The sequence below is a fragment of the Asterias amurensis genome, chromosome 10 (assembly GCF_032118995.1).
Source record: "Asterias amurensis chromosome 10, ASM3211899v1".
In the NCBI taxonomy this organism is placed as follows: Eukaryota; Metazoa; Echinodermata; class Asteroidea; order Forcipulatida; family Asteriidae; genus Asterias; species Asterias amurensis.
Window position 1 is genome coordinate 5,049,864 of NC_092657.1, and position 19,886 is coordinate 5,069,749.

At 38.5% G+C, this 19,886-nt stretch overlaps 1 protein-coding gene across 2 annotated transcripts in view; it reads left to right on the forward strand.

Moving 5' to 3' along the window:
* The window catches only part of LOC139942533 (plastin-3-like), a 30,570-nt gene extending 10,709 nt beyond the window's left edge, over positions 1 to 19,861 (forward strand). Inside the window, exons 3-14 of one of the 2 annotated variants that reach the window (XM_071939357.1) lie at positions 515 to 668; positions 3,579 to 3,693; positions 4,393 to 4,603; positions 5,143 to 5,287; positions 7,714 to 7,838; positions 8,938 to 9,012; positions 9,884 to 10,007; positions 11,341 to 11,429; positions 12,213 to 12,524; positions 14,191 to 14,337; positions 15,410 to 15,624; positions 16,225 to 19,861. In XM_071939357.1, the coding sequence (XP_071795458.1) occupies positions 515 to 668; positions 3,579 to 3,693; positions 4,393 to 4,603; positions 5,143 to 5,287; positions 7,714 to 7,838; positions 8,938 to 9,012; positions 9,884 to 10,007; positions 11,341 to 11,429; positions 12,213 to 12,524; positions 14,191 to 14,337; positions 15,410 to 15,586 (1,674 nt within the window). In that variant the 3' untranslated portion in view covers positions 15,587 to 15,624; positions 16,225 to 19,861. Of the gene's footprint in view, positions 1 to 514; positions 669 to 3,578; positions 3,694 to 4,392; positions 4,604 to 5,142; positions 5,288 to 7,713; positions 7,839 to 8,937; positions 9,013 to 9,883; positions 10,008 to 11,340; positions 11,430 to 12,212; positions 12,525 to 14,190; positions 14,338 to 15,409 lie in introns of both variants that reach the window. The other variant, XM_071939356.1, reaches the window with a different exon arrangement.
* The last annotated feature ends 25 nt before the right edge of the window (positions 19,862 to 19,886 follow it).

Here is a 19,886-nt window from a genome sequence, read left to right on the forward strand (position 1 = left end):
TGGCACTCATGCCCCCTGTTGCCCTGGTGTTTGCCTTTATGACAAGATTCAGACTTTTATCTTTTAAAATACAGACTTTTAATAAAATAATCTCCTGTTTAAAAATCAGCCACTATTTTTGTTCACCTAGGAAAATATGCTCTTTGGTCTACTTGTCTACTGCTGTTGTTGTTTATGTATTTATGCTGTACAGTGATCAATCTACTTTTCTTTTATAGCTTTATGTTGGAATTAACCTTGCCCTCTAAAACATGTCTGTGTCCCCTGCTGCCCTCGTCTTGGCCTTGGTGCCCCATTAAAAAACCTCTAACTCTATTAGAGATTTAAAGCTCGAGATGACAAATTCCAAACATATATCTTTTAAAAATCAGACTTCAAAAAAATAATCTCCTGATCTAAAAAATCAGCCACTATTTTTCTTCTCAATAAAAAATGCTCAATCAGTCTACTTTTCTACTGCTGTTGTTAATCTTTTTGTGATTCATGAGCTGTACAATCTACTTTTCTTTTATAGCTTTATGTTGGAATTAAGAACAAAGAAGTTGCCAAGACCTTCCGTAAGGCAATCTCCAAGCGAGAAGGAATCTCAGCTCTGTCTGGAACCTCTAAAACATCTGCTGAGGGTACTACGCACTCAGTAGCTGAAGCAGAAAAGGTGGCCTTCGCAAGTAAGTTTCTTGCTTTGCTTGAGAATGAGAATGCCTCAGTTTTTTTAAACATTACTTTTCGTGGAACAAGTACTTGATTCATGAGTAAAATAATCCCTTTAAAGAAGCAGCTCACGTAGGAAACCAAACTGGGATGTACAATTCATCAGAGGGAGGAAAAAAAGGCCCCTTTCAAATTCAAGTTTGAATACACTCAGGTTCAAAAGTTTTTGAAGCCATATCGCCAAAAATAGAAACCTGAATTACATAAAACTTGGGATCTGGGTGTTTTGTTAGGGAGTCCAATCAGCACATCGATATAATCCGTGACGGTAAGGTCCAAAAGCGTTTTGAATGGACACTGAATGACCCCTTTGGAAAATACAAATGGTCTCACCCTCTTAAAGAAATTCTAGTCCTCATTTGTACAGTTCATTGAAATAACACATAAAATTCAACATTTTACATAAAGTGCACACATTTTTATCAATGTTTCATCAAGTTTTACATGTCCGGCTGTATGTACATTTGTAAATGTCATAACTTGACTTCGACATTGATAATAAAACAAAATAAACATTTATCCTAACCAGTGAAGTACATGGTATCTTGGCTGTGTCAGGCGTGTCAGGAAATGATGTGGATTTCACAAGGTCTTCCTTTCCATAAACAATGCGTAGTTTATTCAGCTGTTGTTTAAGATTTTGCAATTTGTCCGGTTCAATTCATCACTCACATCACTATACAGTGACACTTTGTTTGAGATGCTCAGAGTTCTGTGTGTTTGATTTGTAGATGTGGACAGACACAATCATGGATTCATTCTATGTTAGAAAGACACCAAATAAACAACAGATAAATATTGAGGAACTCTTTGTACATGTAAATCTTGTTTTTGACAAACTCAAGATTTTGTTACTTAATGCAGCGATTGTGACATGTAATTGATTTGAGATAGCTGCTCAGGGTTGTATGCTTCGTTTTTGATAGGGCAGGGGCACCAAGGCAATTTCTTCTTGGTATTTTGCACCCTATGAGGAAATTGTAAATTTGTACTGGAGCATTTCAAGGGCACCAAGGCAATGACCAGGGGACACGGAGGCAATTGCCTTCATTGCCTCTGGAAGTAATGTATGTATCAGGCCTGGCTGCTACTGCAGGGGTTTCAAACTGTTATTCATAAAATGGCCAGCAACAATATGTACACATTGTGGCTGTGCACACATGTACTACATCCCTTGTCTGTTATGGCAAAACATACACATAGAATATAGAGTTATTGAACTAGAGGGCGCACTGGTGATGTTCTTGCACAAACGCGATGGGACCGCAAGGAGACACACGCGCGCCACTCTGTACGCGCGTTGAATATGAAACACATGTTGGAGTTTGTGTTTATTGAATGGTACGTGATGCTGTTTTGTCAACTTACGAAATGGCCGCACAAACACATGCTGTGCGATGCTGTTTTGTCAACTTAGAAAATGGCCGCCTGCGCGCATGCCGGGGCGCGTATATACATACATGTAAGGCCATTGCGCCCCTAGTTCATATAACTCTATGGGCTGTGCACACATGTATAGTACATCCCCATGTAAAATTATGTGTGTCTGTATGGCAAAACATACACGTAGAATGAGAAACACAGACGCTATGACACTCTGCTCATAGTAGCATAATCAGAGCCTTTCCGGTCCAAAACGAAATCAATGACTGGTGAAAGTGAAACCTACAACCTCATGAAATTGAAAATCATTGGCTTCATTCACGTATAATGCTGAGTAACTGAAACAATATTGAATTAAAAAAGAATACTGTGTTCTCTTAACTTCTAGTTTTTTTTTTTTTAAGGTAGGGTCATCCATGTAGATTAGGGTTGTCGGTGTAATCAGGGTTCTCCTTTAGCAGTGGTCCTCTGTCAAAATGCTAGTTAAAACACCTAAGCCGATTTCTCGAAACACTATGCATCCTAATGTCTTTGGTTACAGATTTTAACTCGTCATAAGTCCTAAGATTAATCCTACATGTAAGTTAGTAGGAGTTTGGTGAAATCGACGGCTGAGCACCAGTCAAAATCCTCTCTAAGCGGTCTAGCCTTGATCAAGGCGCTACAGCCAGCCGCGACCTGCGAAATCCCAGTCCCCATCACTGAATTCCGCCAGCGCACCCCCAATACATAACACAGTGCATATAATACGTGTACAGCGTATGTAGACACACATACCTACGGTACATGTACATTACCATCTGTATGGTACACGTACGGTACATGAGTACTTTTTCACGAGGTTGAGACTTGACCGTACTCATGACTACGCTATACTGTTCTCGCCAAAACAATGTATGGTAATGTACATTCGTGTATGCACTGCATGCATGCGTGTGCAGCGAACCGGGCCGGGGAATGGTAATGTACATTGGTGTATGCCGCGAACCGGGCCGGGGAACAGTATGTCAACAGCCTTGATCAAGGCTACAAGTGGTCGGGCTGGCTAGTTCAATGCTGAAAAGCATTCCTATGGAAAAATGGAAAAGTGCAAAAGCTGATGAACCAGTGAAATGAAAAGCTTACTACAGTGTGTACATACATGTAGTTCAATTGGCTAGTTAGATAAAGGTAAAGGCTAAATATTGGTTCATACTTCCTGCGAATACTGTACAAATTTTGACCAGTTCAATTGGCTAGTCAGATTACAAAGTTAAAGGCTAAATATTGGTTCATACTTTCTGCAAATGCTGTACAAATTTTGACCATACAATTTGAGTTGAGTCGACTCCTGCGAAATATTCGCTGTGAAAATAGCCATGTTCACTTTGCTTTTGCATTCGAAGGAAATATGAACCGGGCTTTATTTACCCTGGTAATGCTACATCATTTCAGTGTTTGTTTGTGTACTGATCCAATTATTATTGTTATTGTTATTATTTCAGATTATATTAATCATCACTACGAACTGAACAAAGATGCAGAAGCAATGAAATACCTGCCTATCAATGAAGGAACAAATGAAATGTTCCAAAAAATTGACGATGGTATTCTGCTGTGGTAAGTTTAAACAAAAACCTCTGCCCCTACCCTTAGTAAGAAATTTTAATTCTAGCATAGCTTTTGCAGACATCTTCATTGCTCAATTTTTTTTGTAGAGCTGCTTTAATATATAGAAAATATTGCTCAACGTATTTATTTTAAAATGGAGGCTTCGAATTCTTGGATAAAGAATATTAAATTTGGTTTACCCTCACAATGATGTGTGTTTTTACTGTATACTCCATACTTTCCCAAGTTCTGTGAATAAATCACAGGCATATTACTCAGGTGGGACAAGGTTTCAGTTGCAAGATTAGGTACAATGTGCCCCTGGGCCTGGTGACAGTTGATTTTAGTTAAATGACAGCTCATATCAATTAAGTGTAGCCCTCACCTTGAAGTGGCCATCCTGCCTTTTGATTTTAAAGCCCGGTTCATACTTCCTGCGAATGCGAATGCGAAGCGAATTTGACGTGAATGTGACGTCACTCCCTCGTTTCGCAGCGATTATTCGCAAGGGAGTAGAGCAGAGTTCAACTGCTGCGAATTGTTCGTTGCGAATTTGTGACGTCAAGATCTGCTTCGCATTTGCATTCGCAGGAAGTATGAACCGGGCTTCAGTGATACTTTTGTAAAAGAAATAAAAAAAGTATCTTGGTTTTCATAAATTCAATGAAATGAAATTTAATGAGTTGTTTTCCTCCTTGTACGTAACAGCAAAATGATCAATGTATCAGTTCCTGGCACAATTGACGAACGTGCCATCAACCGCGGCAAGAAACTTAACATCTACACCAAGCAGGAGAACCTTACCCTGGCCCTGAACTCTGCTCGTTCCATCGGGTGTAACATTGTTAACATCGGAGCTGGGGATCTTGCACATGGCACACCCCATCTCGTGTTGGGGCTCTTGTGGCAGATTATTCGTGTAAGGATACAAAAATTCATTCATTGTATTGAAATGTTATTCTTTCTATTTATTCACGAATTTGTTATTCCTCATTATGTTATAAAAACATGAAATTCCATTATGGAACACCATGTCTCGTGCTTGGGCTCTTGTGGCAGATTATTTGGGTTAGCCATAACAAATGGGTGTAGGAAGCTTTCCTTGAATTATTACACATCCATTCATTCATTAATTTGTTATTCTTCATTATGATATAAAAAACATAAAATTTCATATTCCGTGTGTCAAAAAAAAAGACACCACTACGAAGTACATAATACAAGAAGCACAAAGATCCTGCCTGATCCTGCAGAAAATTCTATGAAAAACAAATATTTTCTGATGAAAAAATTGGGAAATGTTCCTGATTATAAAAGCTTTTTCTCTATCATGTTGAATGTAATTCTTAATATCTCCCCAAGTGTTGTACCAAACCTTCCTGTTTGCAACCTGCCCATTTCTGTCAATTACACACAATTTCAGACGTTTTTTAAAAGTTTGGCTTTTGTGTCTTTCAGGTGGGACTGTTTGCTAAGATTGATCTGCAGCAGGTGCCTGGTTTGATGAGATTGCTGCGAGAGGGTGAAGACATCAACACCCTGATGTCACTCTCACCAGAGGAGCTCTTGATCCGATGGGTCAACTACCACCTGGAACAAGCTCGTGAGTAAACACAGGGTAGGGGTGAGGCTAGGGGTGGGGGGGGGAGTGGCTAGGGGTGGGGGGGGGAGTGGCTAGGGGTGGGGGGGGAGTGGCTAGGGGTGGGAGGTGTGAGAGTTGGGTTGACTAGGGTGGCTGGGGAGGGAGAAGACATTAACACTCCACCATCATTATCTTCCAACTGTGTGAGTTAAATTGTGTTTTGTGGCCTATAAAAAGTACCCAAACCCTTTAGTGTAATTTCCTTAACCCGAACCCTGACATGTACATATGTAGAAAGGGGTTATCAGGACATAGGGTTGTCAGAACATAGAGCACTCACCAACGGTACATGTGTTTTATCTGTACATGTAGATGGGTTTGTATATCTTGACATTTGGCTAGTGTCCAAACATATTTCAAGATAGCATTTATCCTGGACTACAGTCAATTACACTTTCAGTTTATACACACACACATGCACAAAAACAAATACAATATTATCATCTGTACTTCCTGGTTGGGCTTGACACTCAAAGAGAGACCTAAAAAAGGAAATGTAATGGTCCATATCCTGTTGTGATATCAGGATGTTGTTTATTCCAAAACTGTGAACTCATACTCCTTCAAACAGCGACACCCAACTCCATCTGTGCATCTTTCCCTCCAGTTTTATTGGAACTTAGTGAAACATGACACATTTATTCACTGTTGATTGGGGCATTCGATAGCATGGGAATCGTTTTAGGTTCAATGCCAAAGGCTTCCATAGTAGTGAAAGCATCAACATTGCACACAGTTTTGGCAAAGTCACTGAATTCTCAGGGTCTAATTTCAGGCAGTGTTTGGTGTGGTATACCATGCCCAATATACAATGTAGGGGCTGAGGTCGACCCCAGTGCTCCCATATTTTAATGGGAAGGTATACACTTGGTAATCGCTCTTAAATTGAATGGCAATACAAACCTTTGTACCCCCCCAATGTTCCCTTACTTTAAAGGGAATGTTTATGTTTGGTATCACTTTTTAAAAGTATTGCCAATAAAAACCTTAAAGACAGTGGACACTATTGGTAATGTATTGTCAAAGACCAGTCTTCTCACTTGGTGTATATCAACATATGCATAACATAATAAACCTGTGAAAATTTGAGCTCGATTGGTCGTAGGAGTTGCGAGATAACTGTGAAAGAAAAAAACAGGTTGTGTGCTTTTATATGCTTGATTTCGAGACCTCAAATTCTAAGCTTGAGGTCTCGAAATCAAATTCGTGGAAAATTACCTCTTTCTCAAAAACTACGTCACTTCAGAGGGAGCTGTTTCTCACAATGTTTTATACCATCAACCTCTCCCCAATACTCGTAATCAAGAAAGGTTTTATGATGATAATTATTTTGAGAAATTACCAATAGTGTCCACTGCCTTTAAAGGGAATGTTTATGTTTGGTATCACTTTTTAAAAGTATTGCCAATAAAAACCTTAAGTTAGAAGACTGTAGGAGCTTTCAATAGTGTTTTTAGGCATTTTGAGTAACATTTCACCATGGCTGATATGGGTGCAGAGGATGACCCCAATGTTTCCATATGTTAATAGGGAAGGTATTCGTTTGGGAATCTTGTGAAAAAAAATGGCATCAGCAAACTTTAGTTAGAAGTCTACACTGAGGCTACCCCCCATGTTCCTAACTTTAAAGCCATTGTACCCTTTCGGTTCAAAAAAAAAAAAAGAAGTTCACAGATTTACAAATAACTTACAGGGTTTACAGAAGGCAATGGTGAAAGACTTCTCTTGAAATATTATTCCATGAAATGCTTTACTTTTTGAGAAAACAGCAAAACAGTTTAAATTCTCGTTAACGAGAATTACGGATTTATTTTTAACACATGTCATGACACGGCGAAACGCGCGGAAACAAGGGTGGGGTTTTCCGTTGTTTTCTCCCTACTCCGATGACCGATTGAGCCTAAATTTTCACAGGTTTGTTATTTGATATATAAGTTGTGGTACACAAAGTGTGGGCCTTGGACAACACTGTTTACCGAAAGGGTCCAATGGCTTTAAAGGGAATACGTTTGGTAATCACTCTTAAAATGAATGGCAATAAGAACCTTTGGTTAGAACCCTACACATAGAGTGTACCCCACACCCCGCCAAATATTCTCATATTCGGTAATCACTTTTAAAATGAATGGCAATGGAAACTTACAGCAGCTTTTCATAGTATGAAACTTGTTAAACAACCAAATGAGTTGGGGGTTGTAGCTTTTAAATTATGACTGTTTTTATAGGTCCAATTTGACATGTTTTTGGTGGTCGCTAGCGACCACCTTGTGCACTAAAGGATCAAAGGGAAGTGTGTTTTTGTTTCTTTCTTTATGATATTATTGATTAAACAGTTTATTAATATTTTTGTTATTTCGTTTTTTGATTATTCTTTGAACTGTATACAGATAGCGACCGTCGCATTGCCAACTTTGGTGAGGACATTAAGGATTCGGAGGTCTACGACATATTGCTGAAGCAAGTTGCTCCACGCGACAAAGTACAGGAATTTATGAACGTCAGCTCTGCTGCTGTAAGTAATTCTTTTGTTTATTTGAGATCAAAGACACTGGACAACTTTGGCAATTGTCAAAAGCCAGTCTTCTCACTTGGTGTATCCCAACAGATGCATAAAATAGCAAACCTAGAACCTATAAAATAGAAAAAACACTCTTGTCACACAAATTACTTCTTTCTCCAAAACTGCGCTACTTCAGATGGAGCAGTTCCTCACAATGTTTTATTCTATCAACATCTCTCCATTGATCGCTAACAAGTAAGTTTTTGTGCTAACAATTATTTTGAGCAATTACCTACATGTATACAGTGCCTTGAAAGGCAGTGGACACTTCGTAATTACTCAAGATATTTATTAGCGTAAAACCTTACTTGGTAACGAGTAATGGGGAGATCAGAGGTTGATAGTATAAAACATTGTGAGAAACGGCTCCCTCTGAAGTGAAGTAGTTTTCGAGAAAGAAATAATTTTCAACGAGTTTGATTTCGAGACCTCGGATTTAGAATTTGAGGTATTGAAATCAAGCATTTGAAGGCACGCAACTTCGTGTGACAAGGGTGTTTTTTCCTTTCATTTTTAGCTTGTATCTTCGACGACGATGATCTCAAATTTTCACAGGTTTGTTGTTTTATGCATATGATGAGATACACCAAGTGAGAAGACTGGTCTTTGAGAATTACCAATAGTGTCCACTGTCTTTAAAGGGTTTTGTACATGTTTGGTAATGACTGACTGATAATTCACTGAGAACAGAGTGCTTTCAAGGGCTTCAATTTGGTGGGGGGGGGCATACATGTATAAAAATAAACCATAAATAAAGTGTCTCATGATACAGAGACCATGCTTTTGCCAGAGCTGCTCCTGCCCTGTGGAATAAGCTCCCCGTCACACTTCGTAAAATACCATCACTCGACAACTTCAAGAGAGAGCTAAAGTCACAATTGTTAACATAGACTTGAATAAGGTTTAATTTACATTGTAACTACATGTATTTCATTTCCTTCGTTTTCTCTTTGTATGATGTTTTCTTTTTGTTTAGGCGCCTGATTTGGTTTTCTGAGGAAGTGTGCTCTATAAATCCATATTTTTTTAAATTATTATGTCTTGTACCCAGGCTCCCCTCAAGAGAGCTGAGACTGTGCTGAACAATGCTGACGTGATTGAATGCAGAGCCTTTGTCACCCCTCATGTAAGTATACACATGCTGCTATGACTGTTGCTTAGGGTGTTGTCAAGGATGCCTATGCTTAAACACAGGATGATGAAGTGACCCAGCTGTAGCCGTAGTAGACAGGTACCTGCTACTCAGATCTAGTGATTCCATTAGATGCAATGGTATCATTGGATAAACGTGCAGTGACATGGGCTTTCCATAGATGCCTAAACAGTACATTCCTTTCACGTCCGCCATAGAGTTTGACTGCGTATCTCTATGTAAAATGGCCGGCCGGTCTCTATCGTTATTCACGAGCCTCGAAGTGTGACGTCAGATGTTAAGGCTATTGACCCCTTGCACGCGTGTCACACGCGGCGGCTGATGCCACGCTTCCCATGTTTGTGGGCAAGTTAGGTTTACATGTATCAACGCCGCATCGCCTAAAACGCGCACTTCACTGCATAACGCACAGCATACTCAATGCATGGAGTTATATATGAAATTGCACAGTGAAATTGCCCACCAGTATGGCGCATTCAAGATTTTTCTGATGATGACTTCAGGTGAAATAGGTCAATAGCTGTAGTAACATCTAAAAAATATCCTATTCAATGGTTGATTGCTATTGGACCAACTGTCTTTCCCATTATGTTATAAGTGCCTTTATTTATCCGCTTATGTTTCTTGTAAAGCGCTGTGGTACCTTGCAGGCCTGGAACTTCATCTTGGAAAACCTTGAAGTCAATTAGAAAATTATGAAGACCAGGGGCAACGGATACCCTGTACAAGAGCCCGCTCTATAAATGTCTGTTATTATTATTATCAATTGCAATGCAACCTCGGTTATGAGGAATTCTCAATGGTGACATCTACAATAACTATGGCTGATTATTTTTTTAAACAGGATATTGTCAATGGTAACCAGAAGATGAACTTGGCCTTTGTTGCTAACCTGTTCAATAAGTTTCCAGCTCTTGATCCTCCAGATGAGGAAATTGAAGAAATTGAGGAAACCAGAGAAGAAAAGAGTAAGTTTAAAGGGTGGCTGCAGTGTTTTTTTAATAATTTAAACGATTAAACATGACTTTTTAAACCTGAAATATTTTCATAAATATTTTATTAAATGCGCAAGTATTTAAAAAATGTTTTTCAAGAGATTAGGGGAACCCACCCCGCCCCTAAAAGGGAGCCTTCATTTGCATAAACGCGACGTCATGTCGGTAACCCGAGCCGTCGGGCCCCCTGGCTATGTGCATAAAGAGACGTGTACACTGTGTGGCCTGGTACCTAGGCGCGTGTAGTTAGGGACCAGACTCTTTTTGCCGGCGATATGTTTGAATTCCCGACGTGACGTCGATGGTAGGGGGGCGGTAATAATCCACAAAAGGGGGGGGCATGACTTATTTGCTTGATACGTAAGTGAGATATGTTGGGAATAAACAAAACACATTTTATTGATGTTCAATACATATATCAAAAATTAATGACAGCAAAATAAACTGTTTTATTTAATTTCACTGCAGCATCCCCTTAAGATCATGTCCAAATTATTGGGGTAAATAACAATAATAGTTGATTCTTATAAAGTGCTCATATCCATCACTCAGTGGCCCTCAAGACGTGTTTACATTCGGTATTTACCTGCAAGGTTTGTGGGGCTACGTTTGAAGTATGACCATATAATGGTTTACAAGATGCTGTCACGTGATGCAAATATGCAGCCAATCAAACAGGAATAACAAACATGTCTAAACAATAAAAGGGGGAACAACATACGGCAAACCCCTTCTCTCACATTCAAGCGTGTGTAATAGGTACTTTACGTGCATTACACAACACACAGAACCTATGACTAAATGTTCCATCCAAAGCGCAGAGCATTCATGGTTAAGTGTCTCACTCGAGGTCACTAGTGTCTGTCAAGACCAGGGCCCAATTTCATAGAGCTGCTTAAGCACAAAATTTTGCTGAAGCAAAAAATTCCTTGCTTAGTAAAATCAGACTACCGGCCAAGACTCAACTGAATTGTTATGCTAAGCAAACAACAGCTAAATACCAGTCACAAGTAATGTATATGGCATGAAGTATTTGCCAGTAACATAAGCGAGCTATTTTCGTGCTTAAGCAAATTTGAAATTGGCCCCAGGGATCAAACCCAAACTCTGCTTAACAGTGACATCAGAGTTTGAGTCTGATGTGCTGAACCACCCCTTCCACATCACCACTAAACAAAAGCTTGATTTAAGATATGACTGAAATTGATAAACTGATAAAAGAGTTTTTTTAAACAAAAGTTTGTCCGAACTGTAATGGGATGTAAAATAATAAACTGATAAAAGAGTTTTGTTTGTTGATTGACAGCTTTCAGGAACTGGATGAACAGTCTTGGGGTGAACCCACATGTTTACCGTCTCTTCAGCGATCTCTGTAATGGACTTGTCCTCCTCCAGGTAAGACACCAAAAAAGAAAACATCTAAAGTAACTCTTAAGCCCGGTTCATACTTCCTGCGGATGCGAATGCGATACGAATGTTGACGTCCCAAATTCGCAACGAAATTTGCACTGAGTTGAGTTGTGGGCAACTCTCTTGCGAAAATCGCAGTGGGGTTGTGATGTCAAATTCACATCAAATTGGCATCGCATTCGCAGGAAGTATGAACCGGGCTTTAGACTTTATTGAGTGCAAGGATTTTCCTCGTCGTCTCATGTCTTAATCCTCGAGGATAAATGTAGGCTGTTGATTTTGAAAGGATTTTTTGTTGGGTGAGATTGTACGATGCAATACATTAATTTACAATCTTAAAAAGAAGATTATTGTGGTATGTTCGGTGATGGATTTAAAGTTCTTGTGAAAACACTGTGACATTTTTTTGCTGTGTTCTGATTAGGTAGACGCTGTATTAAGCTGAAACGTTCACATATGATATTTATTGTGCCTTCCTAATAGATACATAGAGGCAAATTTCAAAGAGCTGATTAAGCAGAACAGTAGTTAAGCGAAACAAAACTTAGCCTACCAGAATAAGGTTACCGGCCAAACTACCATGTAATGCGTACAGCTTGTCACTATCCCTACTCATTTCTGTTTAGCAGCAAATTGTTAAGCATCATTTGCTGCTTAAACTGTTAAACAGCTTTATCAAATCCGGCCCAGGCCTGAAGATTTCCCAAAACGATTTGCACCCTCTATTGCAAATTTGATGTATGTTGCTTTTTATGTCTATTTCACCAGCTTATCGAGATAGTCAAGGACGATCCGAGCTTCGTCGACAAGAAGCGTGTCAACTACATGGACAAGCTCCGCAAACCTGGCGGCAACATGAAGAAAGTAGAGAACTGCAACTACGCCGTGGAGCTCAGCAAGAGCATGAAATTCTCTCTGGTCGGTATCGGAGGAAATGACATCTATGACGGGAATGAGAAGTTGACCCTCGCTATTGTCTGGCAGCTGATGAGGGCTTACACCCTCCGCCTCCTGGCCAAGATCAGCAAGAGTGACGATAAGATCAGCGACAAAGTTGTTGTAGATGCCGTGAATGAAAAGGTGGGTGGGTGCCGAGGTTTTTCATTCAACATTTATTTCCATCACAAAAATATCACAAGTATCATACAAAGTGAAGATTTACATTAAAGCCATTGGACCCTTTCGGTACAGAAAAAAAAAAAAAAGTTCACAGATTTACAAATAATTTACAGGGTTTACAGAAGGTAATGGTGAAAGACTTCTCTTGAAATATTAGTCCATGAAATGCTTTACTTTTTGAGAAAACGGTAAAACAATATAAATTCTCGTTAACGAGAATTACGGATTTGTTATAAACACATGTCATGACACGGCGAAACGCGCGAAAACAGGAGTGGGTTTTCCAGTTATTTTCTCCCGACTCCGATGTCCGATTGAGCCTAAATTTCCACAGGATTGTTATTTTATATATAAGTTGTGATACACGAAGTGTGGGACTTGGACAATACTGTTTACCGAAAGTGTATAATGGCTTTAAGACAGAATACCAGAATAAGGTTCCCAGCCAAACTACCATGTAATGCGTACAGCTTGTCACTGGTATCCTACTCATTTCTGCTTTAGCAGGAAATTGTTGAGCAATATTTTCTGCTTTAACAAGTTTTATTAACTTGGGCCCAGGTCTGAAGATGTCCCAAAACGATTTTCACTGACATTTATTTCCATCACAAAAATGTCACAAGTATCATACAAAATGAAGATTTACATTAAGTCAGAATACAATAATGATACACAATAATAGTAGGAAAAGGACAGAGTAAGTGAAATGGTGGCAATATCCGGTAAGCGTTGGCTTGATTTGGGGATACAGTACAGGGCAAGACAGACACAAAAGACAAACACATTTACAGACATGGACAGACAGATGAGAGGGCAAACAAAAAACACTAATAGATTTATTGCATGGATTTTCATGAATTTAGTCAGGATTTAGTAACGGGGTGTCCAAATCGGCTGGAAATTTAATGACTAGCACTAAATTGTTCACTTACTACATAAATGGCGTGTTATGGCCGAGTGGTTAAGAGCACTGAACTCAAACTCTGCTGTTTCTGTTCAGCAGAGTGTGGGTTCGAATCCCAGTCGTGACACTTGTGTCCTTGAGCAAGACACTTTACTATTATTGCTTCTCTCCACCCAGGGGTAATGGGTACCTGTGAGGGCAGAGCTGGTTCTTGTGATTGATAAACTTAGTTGCTACATATTTGGGGACACAGACTGTATACTTCCCAGGGAGCTGAGATGGTTTTAAGGAATGATTTAAGGCCCAGTGACCAGTGGTAATAACGTTGAAGCGCCATGAGCGTCTCTGCATGACGGACCTGAGCGCTACATGTTTAAAAGAAGCCACTATTATTATAAATGCTATGCATTATACTTTTATGCTTAATGTTTTGAATCACCAAGTGAGGATACTGTTTTTTTGACAATTGGACCAAGCATAATATGACCTGCCTTTAAATGAAAGATCTACAATACTTTGGTTATCAAAATTAAATATTTTAGTGGACAATTACAACTTTCTTGAAAACTATGTTACTTCAGAGGGAGCTGTTTCTCACAATGGTTTATACTATCAACAGCTCTCATTGCAGTTTACCAAATCAGTTTTTATGCTAACAATTATTGTGAGTATTTACCAGTATTTCCAGTGCCCTTAAAGTCTTACCATTATTTGTTATTTTAGCTGGAGCAAGCAGGGAAAACCAGCCGCATCACCAGTTTCCAGGATCCTTCCATTGCAGACAGCCGAGTCATCCTTGAACTGGTAGACGCAATCCGAGAAAATGCAGTCAACTGGGCAAACTACAATGAGTCAGCCAGCTCAGATGAGGTAGGTTCCTTAGTCTCGTTATCTTCATTTATTTATTAACTATATTTTCTCTTGCAACTTCTATAATTTTTGTGAACTAGCAAAACAATTAGTTTTGATCTCGCAAAATCCAAAGTTTTTCACTGATTGAGCTTAAAGCAACATAACAGAATTGGTTTTAGCGAAGCACATGCTGGCAGTGTAATTACTATGGAATCCACCATTAAATAAATTGACAAACCTATTTAGTTCACTATCGTCATCACTAGGCCATGTTATTTTTGAGTAAATCTGTGATCTTAGACGAGTTGTTTCTAAACCAGTTCTGTAATGCTCCTGTAAACTTACACAAGTTTATGGGGAATGTATGTCGTGTGAATACAAGTCTTCAACAATTACCAGTATTGGCAGCTTCAAGGAAAATATGTGAAGTCCTGGTTTGAACAAATGTTTAATTACAAACAAGCTGTGAATACTGTGATTTCATGCTGTTGTATTTGTGTGTACAGTATAAATAATCCCATTTGGTAAATAATTTGCAATATTTTGTGATGAGCTATTTGTCTGCATTTCAAATTCGCATGAGTTATTTTTTGTGAACTTACAAAGTGTGTGTTTGTCCCTATTGTTATGTGATATAGTTTGTTCCTTGTTTAAACAAAATAATATACAATTTTTGTGAGTGCAATGGTGAGAACATGCCATTCTTTAACGGTGGTCTCCATATTTAGGGCTAGATAGCTCAGCTGGTAGAGTGTTGGCACTTTAACCTGAGGTCGTTTGCGCGAATCCTGCTCTACCACTAATCATATAAAATCCTATAAAATTCACCCAGTCATTTTCCCTTGTGGTTTATTATTTGAACTAAATATTGCCAAACATTACTCAAAATTTAATGAAAATTATCTTTAAGAATAAATTGTCTTAAAACCTATTATCATTTAATACATAAGCAGTTTGTTTCACATTACCTCTAATAAACAGTGTTTGATAAGATATAATACTAATGAAAAATATAATTGCAACATTTTTAGAGCGCTAAATATGTAAGTTTCTAAGCGCTAAACATATCTTGATTGATTCTTGTAAACAGGAGATGCTGGGAAATGCCAAGTACGCCTTGTCCATGGCTCGTAAGATAGGAGCCCCGGTGTACGCCCTCCCTGAAGACATTGTGGAGGTCAAACCGAAAATGGTCATGACAGTATTTGCTTGCCTCATTGCCTTGGCAAAAACAGAAGAGGAGAAGCGAAAAGAAGGCTCTGAATAACATCTCGTCCAACATGTCTTACAACGAATATTTCTTTGGTAAATTGTCTTTATAATCCATCTCGATTATTCATTACTCACCAGGGTTCGATTTCATAAAGCTGTTACACAGATAATACTGCTTGACAAATTTATTTGCTAAGTAAAAATTGAGTGGGACACCAGTCACAACAATGTGTACTTTATGTAATTTTGGCTGGTAACCAGTTTCTGTTAAGCAATAATTTTCTGTGCTTAGCAAGTTTTTGTGCTCTCAGCCTTTATGATGGGTGGCCCTGGATCATAAGTGGTCGGGTTGGCATTATGGTATCTTGCCTTGCCTACACCTGTAGGACCCTGGATCAAATTCCGCCAGGGGTACATGTGGATTGGGTTTCTAGTCCCTATTGACCCCTTGCACGCGCGTCAAACGCGGCGACTGATGCCACGCTCACCATGTTGGTGGTCAATACGCTTACGTGTAAACGCCGCGTCACCTAAAAATGCGCACTTCACTGAATAACGCACAGTGACATTGACCACCAAAATGGCGCATCCAAGATTATTCTGATGATGACATCAGGTGAAATGGGTCAATACATCAGGTGAAATGGGTCAATACATCTTCTAAATGGTATCTGCTTCTTCTTATCTTGACAGTGGTACAAAGTAATTTGAAGTTGGATCTCTGACAAGTTCTTCCAACATTGCTGACATTTTACCAAAGAGGTACACCTTAAACTTAAAGGGATCAAAAACAGCCTTCACTTTAGAAGTTGATTTGAGTTTGATCTAATTTGCCTTGTTTTAAAGGAAACATTATATTGTGTACAGGTGAGAAATATGGGCCAAAATTTTGTAGTGTTTACTGAGTGTTTGTCTTTGACAATGTTGCAGCATTTATTACTAATTCTTTCCATGTCATGGGTAAATCCTTTTGCTTTGCTTGCACTGACCACAGTATGCACATTCCAAGATTTGCTCTTCAAGACGTGTTTATATTTAAAGTGTAAAGACAGTATTTTTTGTAATCAAAAAATGTAAATCATTCGGCATTTTGAAATATCAGTTGGAATTTAAGAGCATTTCTTTTTGTCAGACCAACAAAGGAACATGTCAGTTTATAAAACCTGCTAACACAGAAAATTGCCATGCATGTTTCACACTTGGTTAAAACAAAACATCTCAGTTGGAATTAAAGATTGTTGCTCGTATCTAGCAAACAAAGGAACAAGTGAGTTTATAAACCCAGCAAAGGGTTAACACAGAAAATTACCATGTATGTTTGAAACTTGGTCAAAACAAAACATCTCAAAACTTTCACGAATATAACATGGTTTGATGGTGAACAGTTATTTGCCCCTCGATGTTTGAAGTTAACAAGTATTGGGAGTTGATAAACTACAGTTTGTCAACTTCCAATACAGAGGGGAGCTAATGTTGTCTGTTAACCAGAAAAAAGAGTTATATTTGGAAGAAAAAAAAAACCCAAAGTGTTTAAAGTTAAAGGTGGTTGGCTATTTCTTTGTTTTGTGCCAAATACTGTACACAAGTTGCATGTCTGCGAGTTTGCACAGAGGATCATCATAATACATGTGTGCATTTCGTTATCATTATGTTTGTGGGATACTAGACTTGATTCAAGTCCCTTGATCGTGTGAGGTCCAAAACACAATGCGCCAGCAGTCAAGTACCAATATATATAAGACAAGTGCGCCCCCATCGTCAAAATGTAGTTATTGCAGCCTGTCCCGCAAGCAGAACAGGTTGGGGCCCGGAAAACAATAGTTTTCTGTGACGCTGGCACGGGATTGGGACTTGAGTCAAGTCTAGTGGGATACCTTTTATTGCACCCCAATAACATTCCCGCAAGAAAATATTTTGCTATTTTGAAGATTCTGCACACAATATATATATATATAAAAAAGTTTATGTATTTTTAATTTTTTATGAAATGTGAAAGAACATCATGCACAGAAAAAGTTTGGTGGTTAATGCTAGGTGAAGCTAAGTAAAGGGTTTGATAACCAAAGGTGACAAAATCGTTAAATTTAAAGATATAAATGTTCTCCTTTTCCCTGAAAATATTAAATAAAAACGAATTGAAACAGAGCTTACGTTTTGCTCGCTGATTAGGACAATATGTCCATCTTTAAACTTATTGTTAAATGACTAAATTACACTCTGAAATTTTATACAATTATTCACCTTTTTATTGCACTTTTTTATTATTATAGTTGAAGTATGAGCTTGTAGCCCCCGCTAGTTATTAATCAATTATGTAATAAAGAATATTGAGGCTCTGCATGGTGGTCTTTTCTTTCGGTTTGTGGTTCACCAATTGGGTTAATGTTTTAATGAACCTTCATGCATTGAAGTCATCACGCTGCCAACTCGGAGGCAAAACGATGACGAAACAATTTGCATATAGACGCGCAACCCTCTACTAGCTGAGGGCACCCTTCTCAAATGACGTCATGTTCTTAAGGTTGTCAAGTTTGCTTTGTAATCCATGTTATGTTATCCATATGTTTTTACTAATTCGGGCGGCGTTCATTAAGGGATTGTTTTCCCTGTAGAGTAAAATATGTATTTAGCCAAATGTATTGAAAACTTTAGTTTTGTTAGTGGGTTAAGACTTTGGCTACCAGCATTTTCATCATAAGAGTACAACATTAGATAAAAATGTGTAAGTAATTGTGCACTATAAAGCACTATATTTTTCACGTAGGCTCTTTCTTCTAATGTCAAATTGATTATTTTTAAAATTTTAAGTTTATTCTGTTTTCTTATACTATACATTAACGATATGTTTAATAAATCGAAGTTTTGATGTAACTAACAACTAAAAATTTACACTGAATTCATTCTTGACAACTGAAAAGTGTTTAGCTTAATAAATCTTAATTACCGATTTTTTCCCCGTTAGTTTCCTTTGAATTGTAAATATGGTTTTTGAGAAGCGAATCGTGCGAAATGCCTTTATACTGTTCTACTAATTGATTTTGTAAAAGCATTGCGGTAAAACTTAAAACTATTATTGGTATAGTTGGTATGACACTTCTCTAGAATTGTAAAAGGTTGTGGGTTCGAATCCCACCCGAGTAATATGCCTGTGATGTTTTTCACAGAACTCGGGTAAGTACCATAGAGTTATATATAAGAACTAGAGGGCGCACGAGTGATGCTTCGTGCACAAACGCCACGGGACCGCAAGATGACAAGCGTGTCATTCTGCCCGCGCGTTGAATATGAAATACACATTTGAGTTTTTTTTATTGAACGCTCACGCGATGCTGTTTGTTCAACTTACAAAATGGCCGCACAAACACACGCTGTGAGATGCCAGTTTTGTCAACTTAGAAAATGGCCGCCTGGGCGCATGCCGGGGCGCGTATATAGGCAAGTGCGCTCTCTAGTTCTTATATATAACTCTATGGTAAGTACCGAGTATACACATCGGGTTATATGGGTAAATGCCAAAATGATGATTCTCTTTATCCCCGATGCAAAATTATCATCATATTAACTACTTACTTCGGAGAGAGCTATGGGGAGCTGTTGATATTATAAAACATTTTCATAGTTTCGTAGGCTATAATCCATTGCGAAACATTTTTCTTTTACAAATTCAAATTAGTTCATCAATGTAGTGGCAATAGGCCTAAAGGAACCCGTTTTATTTATGATTTTCTTTGATGTTTTTTAGCATGTGATTTGATTAATTTTAAACTGTCATTAGTGTTGTGTATTTCCAAGTACTTAGAAGGCCTATTATTGTTTGGCTATGAATAAACCAGAGCCCAATTTCGTTAAGCTGTTTAGCAGAAAATTCTGCTTGGCAACATCTTTCTCTAAGCAATAAATAAGTGGGGTACCAGTCACACCAATAGTAAAGCCCGGTTCATACTTCCTGCGAATGCGAAGCGAATTTCGGTGATGCAACAATCGGTACGCGCTCCATTTCCCTTTGTGACGCAATGAAATTCGCATCGCACGAAGCATTCGCAGGCTAGGAAGTATGAACCGGGCTTAACTGTACAGTATATTAGGCCTATTTGAGTTGAGGTCATTTCCCATCTGCATTTTCTTTTCTGTGAAATATCCAACACTGTCCTCTGAAAAACGCTTAATGTTAAAGTGGAATAGTTTAATTTTATACAATAATTTTAGCTGTCTTCTTGATGTTAATTGGATTCATTATAAACGGTGGCCTTATGCTCAAGGTGCTTATAAGCCTTGCAATACGCTGTATGTATAATTTTGCTAATAAAACAGAGAGAACGCATGTATTGCAGACTACTCGTTGCTGTCTTCTTTTT